General features: G+C 36.0%; 1 protein-coding gene across 1 annotated transcript; it reads left to right on the top strand.

Moving 5' to 3' along the window:
- The first annotated feature begins 2,292 nt into the window (after positions 1-2,292).
- LOC106369390 (phosphatidylinositol 4-kinase gamma 3-like) lies at positions 2,293-6,842 on the top strand. The gene is made up of 8 exons (XM_048743320.1): positions 2,293-3,331; positions 3,426-3,494; positions 3,863-3,931; positions 4,310-4,871; positions 5,163-5,533; positions 5,628-5,714; positions 6,337-6,460; positions 6,541-6,842. Exons 1-8 carry the CDS (start codon positions 3,198-3,200, stop codon positions 6,586-6,588), a joined length of 1,464 nt encoding a protein of 487 aa, XP_048599277.1. The 5' UTR covers positions 2,293-3,197; the 3' UTR covers positions 6,589-6,842.
- Positions 6,843-6,890: the final 48 nt, after the last annotated feature.

Here is a 6,890-nt window from a genome sequence, read left to right as displayed (position 1 = left end):
ATTTTTTTTTCAAGTTTCTATAGCAATTCTAATCTTTTAATGAATTTTAAAAGTGGTTTCTATAAGTTTTTTTTTTTATTTTAAAAATTTTCAAGTTTCTATAGCAATTTTAATCTTTTAATGAGTTTTAAAAGTGGTTTTTATAAGTGATCGGAAGACGTTAGCTCCGATGATGATTGGAAAAGAGCTTGCCACGTCACTAAGGATTTGCTCCTTAAAACCTCTTAATTTAGGACTGTTCCTTACCAAACTGAGCTTAGTTAATATTATTTTATTCCAATTAGTCTAGGATTATGTGCTAACGACCCTCAAAATACACCGTTGCGGGTGGTCTAAGCAAGTGTTTGTGAGATCGATAGTAAAAGAAATGAACTTACACTTTAACACAAATGAGAAAAAAAAACTATGTATAAACGATTCTACTGAATAAAATTTAAAGATCAATAATAGTCGCAAAGTTAGGCCCGTTCAAACCAAAAATACAATTGGACCATTTGGTAGTTCTAAGTGAGGCCCATTAAAAGCCTTTGTTAGATTGTTAGATTGTTGAACCCTTTGCTCGAGTTCCGTGAACTTTCATAGAATTTTTCCGCATACCGTTTATCGGTTTATGCAATCTTTGTTCTTCACACTCTCCTTTTGTTGAATTCGTGACAAATGAAGAAGCTATAAACGCTTAAAAAATGCAGATAACTCGCTCTGCTTCTAAGCGTAACAGTAAAAAATGCTAATCTTATATTCTTGCTCTATATTATTTCACAATCTATTGTAAACCACCATCAAGTTTAGGGATGTTTTTTTTTGCAAAATCCCACAAGTAAGAACCAATACATTATTGTGGAGTGAATATCCTATTTTTGTGTAATCAAACTTTGAGGAATGTTGGACCCATCATTTGGATCCATTGGCTTCAATCAACTATAAAACCAAATACTAGCAACTAGTCAAAGATTCAAATTAGTGAAAACATTATATTAGCGCGTATTTGGCCAAACAATCAAATCAAACGAACTAACAATTTTATTAATTTATAGACACGCACATATATACACAATCTTAGCCGAAGAGTAATTTATAAACATGCACATATGTACACATCAACAAGAACAACATGGTTGTTTCAACTTCATCATCTTCTAGTTTCTTCATTAATTTTTGTATATATTTCTACATTATATTTTTGTCCTTTGTATAGAAAAACGAAGTATATACATATGATATATACTCTTTTAAGATTTCTATACTAGAGCAAAGTTATCAAACAAAATTGATGGAAGAGGACGTGCATGTTTTTTTGAAGAGTCTGGAGTACAATCGAGAGAATAATTTTGAAAAGCCTCAATCATATCAAAAGGAATGAACTGTTCATAAATTTATGATATGAGACATCCATAGAATTAAATAACAAGAATTTTTACGGGCTTTGGCGTTCTAGTTAAGTTACAATTTAGAAACTCAAAACTCGAAAGACATTAATTTAGATAATAATAAAAAAAACCTAAATATTTAGATAGATCGTAGTAGACCCTTTGCTCGAGTTTCTTCCTTGGGCATTTACAAAAAGTTCTTGACATATTGTTGATGGGATTTTTGCTCTTCACAATTTTCCTTTTTATATCGAAATTCTAGCGAATATTAGAATTTTCTTATGGGATTTTGGTGACTATTAGGTGAGACCAAACCCAACAAAAAACATTCTTCCCTATATTTATATTCTATTGGCATAGAAAGAAAAAAATATATATTGTATGAAAAAAATTGAAGAGTTAAAGCCTTAAAGGGTGGTATATAATGTACATTTAGGTTGATATATTTTCAACAATGTACGACGTAGTCGGTCTAAAAACACGAAGAAAAATGAATAATTTAAATTGGGCCATTTTTGTAAGTCAGGTCCACAAATCGCTCGATGAGATCTCATCGGTAATTAATTTTATTTAAAATTTTATTTAAAATTTTATTTCTCTCCTTTTTCGTTTCATCTACTTTGTTCTCTCTAAGAGCATCTCCAAAGGCACTCTATTTTTTCCTCTATAATTTACACTAAAATAGAGTAACTCTATTATAGAGTTAAATTTGCTCCAATGGTTCACTCTATAATAGAGTTACTCTATAATAGAGTGAAATATAGAGTAATCCTATTTTTTTACTCCAAATATAGAGTGAAAAAACAAAAATACTCTATATTTCATTCTATTATAGAGTAATATTATAGAGTGAACCATTGGAGCAAATTCAACTCTATAATAGAGTTACTCTATTTTAGAGTGAAATATAGAGGAAATTATAGAGTGTGATTGGAGATGGTCTAATCTCTAAATCCTGATCGAAAGAAGAAGATAACCCTAATCGAAAGAGAAAGATAGAGAGGAATCAGGAGGGGTCGGACGAGTCGATTGGGGAGGAGATGAACGAGTCCTTAAAAGCGTTTATGGCCGAGAAAACTACAGCGATCGAAGCCATAGGAGTCCTTTGTGATGAGCGTTTCGTGGAATTTTGGATCAAAACTCTACTGATAGGAGAAGGAAACCTTGAAGATTGACGGCGATTGAAAGATGGATGAGCGAGCAAGCAAGCAAGCAGTGGAGATCGACGGCAGAGATACGGCACCGCCTTTTCATCTCAGTTCATGACGTGATGACGTGTCACGATTTCATATGATAGTCGCAAAGTTGGGCCCGTTCAAACCAAAAATTTAATTGGACCAAATGAGGCCCATTCTCAAATATAACAACCGAGGTTTACATTGGGCCTTTAGATCTCATTTACGGTTACAGAATCTGACGTAGAGCCGAAGGTTTTTTTTCAACCGTCAGGCGGGAGAGCGCGAGAGGAGGTTCGATTCGAATCCACCATCATGAGTCCAGCAAATGCGACGGAGATCGAAATCGCAGGTGGAGAAGAGGGAGATAAGTTCGAGGTGGGGAAGATATACGACGTCAAGCTGACGACTGGAATCGAGTTCAAGGGGATCGTCTTGGCGTATGATCCTGATCCACACTTGGTCATCTTCCATATCCTTTCCGATGTTAAAATCATCACTGTAGTTTCTTTATCTCTTCGACTTCGTCTTGTTGAGAACATCGTTGGAGATTCTTTTAGGTGGTTTTTGATTTTCGCGCTTGAAATTTTTGTTTGTTGCGGTGTCCTTGACGTGGATTTTACAAGAGAGAACGATTCCGGAAACTGGAGATTCGATGAATACACGAATGGTGAATGAGAATTTCATATCGACGCTTACGTATATAGGGAAGTGTAAGGATCCGCTCGCTTCGAAAGAGCGTTGGATTGATCTCTCTGGACTCGAAGAGAAAGAGGCGATCGCTATTAGGTGAGTTAGTTTGTTGCGAAACTCATTTACGATTGAGTCGAATTCTTCAATTTGTGTTTTGATTTAATTAATTGAGCTTTACGAGATCACGCAGGGAAATCGAGAGCATTGGTGTTGGTGTTACCGCAGAGGCGCAGAAGGTCTTCAACGATTTGTCTAAGACGTAAGGATCTTTTTAATCTTTTTCTTTTGTGGTGGTTTAGGTTAGTTTTTGTGTTAAGAAGATAACATTAAAGATTGATTATGATTTGATTGTTAAACAGCAAACTGTGAATCATTGGGATTGTTCTTGGAATTAGATATTTGTGTTATTGTGGGATAAGTATGTTTGAATCTTGATTCAGTATTAGCGTTTGTTTTGTATTAGCGTTCGTTTGCTGAAGTTGCATTCTGTTTGGGACTATGCTTTTACTTGCTGTGAAAATGCCTTGTAAATCAGCATCATTACCTCTTTTATGATTTAGTCCAATTCTTCACTTTGTGTTTTGATTTAATTAAATTGAGCTTTACGAGGAAACGTGTATTACGCAGGAAAATCGAGAGCATTGGTGTTGGTGTTGCAGCCGAGGCGCCGAAGAGCTTTGACGCTTTCTCTAAGACGTAAGGATCTTTTGTTCTTTGAATCTTCTTTTTTTTTTTTTTTTTTGTTAAGTGTAGATTCTTATGTTCGAGTAGTGTTTTCAAAGAAGTTAGTCAGCTAGTTTTTGCTACCGTTGCGTGAGTTTGATAATTAGTTTCGAGAAAGTTATAGGCTACTATGTTGTCTACACTGAGCTTTCTTCGTTTGGCAATTAAGATAGTGGTTGAGGTCATTTATCTTTAAATACCACTAGTTTACTTCCATCGTTCATTCCTTCCATATTTTTGTCTGTCGACTCACACTTCTTCCTCTTAAAATGGTAACATTTCTCAATATATTACTATCTCATTTTGCTATTTTTAAATCCAAATAATGTTTGCATGGTGTTGTTGGTTTAGGTACCCTATCGAGCAAGATTTGGTTGTGGAGATTCTCCCCGTTCCAGTTATGAGAGCACGAGATATCATTGTAGCTGCCAACATGGCCTTGAAGAAAAAGATTTTTGCCCAAAAGATTTCTCGTGCAACTAATGGAGCTTACTTCCTCATGGACGAGAAAATGAGGAAGGTTGCAGTCTTCAAACCGGAAGAGGAAGAAGATGGTTGTTCGAGGAAAGGAGAAAAGGCCAACAGAGAGGTGGCTGCATATTTGTTGGATTTCCCCAAGGATAGTGAAGAAGATGGATTCGGAGGTGTCCCTCCAACAACAATGGTTCGTTGTATGGACTTCAAAGGGGACAGAGAGAAAAGATGGGCAAAAGGATCATTACAGCAATTCATTCCAAACAAGAAGTGGTATGTTCATGGTGAGAGGAGTGATGCTATTTTCAGTATCCAAGATTTCCAAAAGATGACACTTCTGGATATCCGATATGGCAACACGGACAGAAACCAGGACAACATACTTAACAAAGAAGGCAAGTTGATTCCTATTGACCATGGAGAGTGCTTTCCCACAGAGGTAATTTCAGATCTTGAATCGTTTTCCATTATATTTTATTACTTATATTCGAGAAATAGATATTATTTGCTGTTATGAGAATCATGCAAATTATGTTGAAGCCAAGAAAATGGTTTTCTTTATATAAAAAGGAAAAAATGGTTTAATGTTTGCAAATACAATAAGGAAACATGATAATGGTGTCCCCTACTTACTCCCCTGCTTTCAATTCATTCCTTCTTTTGAAGCTTAGCTTATTTTGTGACAAGTGGAGACTGCTAATTTACATTTCCAATTTTTTTGGTTTTTTAGTTTGATCGTTACAGGCTTGATTGGACTGTATGGGAGATGGCAGAGATCCCGTACTTGACTGAGATGGTCGAGTATGTGAAGACTTTGGACGTGGACAAAGATTTGGAGATTTTGAGAACAAATGGTATAGAACTGGGAGGTAGAGCTGTGTTTGTCTTCAGAGTTCAACACATGGTGTTGAAACTAGGTGTTTTAGGGGGTAATGTCCCCAAAGACATTGGACACCTGTTAACCCATCCGCTTAGTGGCGGTACTTCAGAAAGTCTCGGTACACTCTTTCATAAGTGCATGACACGTAACCCCACTGACGTAACTCTATTAATGGACTCTTTACACGACAGTATAAAAGGCGTTTTGCAGTGGGCTAGAGAGTACGTCTCTTAAATCTTAAGAAAAGGAAAATTCATCTTAACTATTATATATAATTTTTATTGATCTGACGTTGTTGTTGTTCTTTGTACACAGGGAACGTGTACTACGCAGGGAAATCAAGAGCATTGGTGTTGGTGTTACCGCAGAGGCGCAGAAGATCTTCAACGATTTGTCTAAGACGTAAGGATCTTTTGCTTCTTCTTCGGATCTTTTTGTGTGCGTGTGGTTTAGGTTATTTTCTTATGTTAAGAAGATACCGTTAAAGATTGATTTATGATATGATTGTTAAACAGCAAACTGTGAATCATTGGGATTGTTCTTGAAATTAGATATTGTGTTATTGTGTGAGAAGTATGTTTGAATCTTGATTCAGTATTGCTCTTGGTTTGCAGAGGTTGCATTCTTTTTCGGATTATGCATTTGCTGCTGTGAAAATGCCTGTAAATTAGCATCAAACCTCATTTTTTGTTACTGTAGATATTTATGCTGAGCTGATTTTTATGACATTGCTGAAAGAAATATGCTATAATGTTCGAGTAGACTTGTCAAAGAAGTTACTCAGCTAGTTTTTGCTAATTGTGTGAGTTTGACAATTAGTTTCGAGCTGTTTGTAGGCTACTTATGTTGTTTACACTGAGCTTTTCTTCGTTTGCCAATTAAGAACCTCTCGTGGAAGATGGTTGTAGGGTGTATCCTGATATTGTCTTATGTCAGTTAATGAACGCGTCAGGGCTGACGCAACGAAACCGGAAACATTTACTTTTTTTCTAATTGAATAATGGTATGTGCTGCTCCATTCCAGGCTTCCTGTACAGTGGGTAAACAAAGACATTCTGGTATCGGGAAAAGTGCGTATCCGTAGCCCTTACCATGATGATTGTGTCACTGGAGGAACTGCTACTGCCAGGAATCAAATAAAGGCTGTGGTAAGTCTCAATACCAAAGTTTTAAATGTACTTTCTTGCATTTCACTTTAGGATGATATTAATAAAGTTTTGTGTCACAGCTGAAGAAGGTGAGACAGGAGTTGCAACTTGGCACTGGAGGCAATTGAAGTAGGATAAAGCCGCTACTTTCCAGAGAAATACTTGGTACCTTGAGTTTACTTGGGTGTTGAAAAAGAACACAGAGAATGTTAAAGTTTTCTTCTGTATAGCAAATTTGAATATCCAAAACAATGCATGTTTAGAGGCATACCTACTCGCTACTGAAAGGTCAACGTTTACATATTATTCTAACGATCAATTGACAGGAAACTTGTTTGATTAGTTTTCAGTCACATTATGCAATTTTCACATTATGCAATTAGCGTTCATATTATCCCTCGTCATGTCTCTTGCCGGTAATATTCTCTAA

This window comes from Brassica napus, chromosome A10 (assembly GCF_020379485.1).
Source record: "Brassica napus cultivar Da-Ae chromosome A10, Da-Ae, whole genome shotgun sequence".
Taxonomy (NCBI): domain Eukaryota; kingdom Viridiplantae; phylum Streptophyta; class Magnoliopsida; order Brassicales; family Brassicaceae; genus Brassica; species Brassica napus.
This window is presented reverse-complemented; position numbering and strand designations above follow the sequence as displayed.

What these genes read in the sequence shown, in the direction of transcription:
- LOC106369390 (XM_048743320.1), top strand. Translation starts at nt 3,198, where the DNA reads ATGAATACACGAATGGTGAATGAGAATTTCATATCGACGCTTACGTAT. An exon ending in AAAGAGGCGATCGCTATTAG is followed by an intron (nt 3,332 to 3,425) that starts GTGAGTTAGTTT and finishes GAGATCACGCAG; the next exon opens with GGAAATCGAGAGCATTGGTG. An exon ending in TTTGACGCTTTCTCTAAGAC is followed by an intron (nt 3,932 to 4,309) that starts GTAAGGATCTTT and finishes TTGTTGGTTTAG; the next exon opens with GTACCCTATCGAGCAAGATT.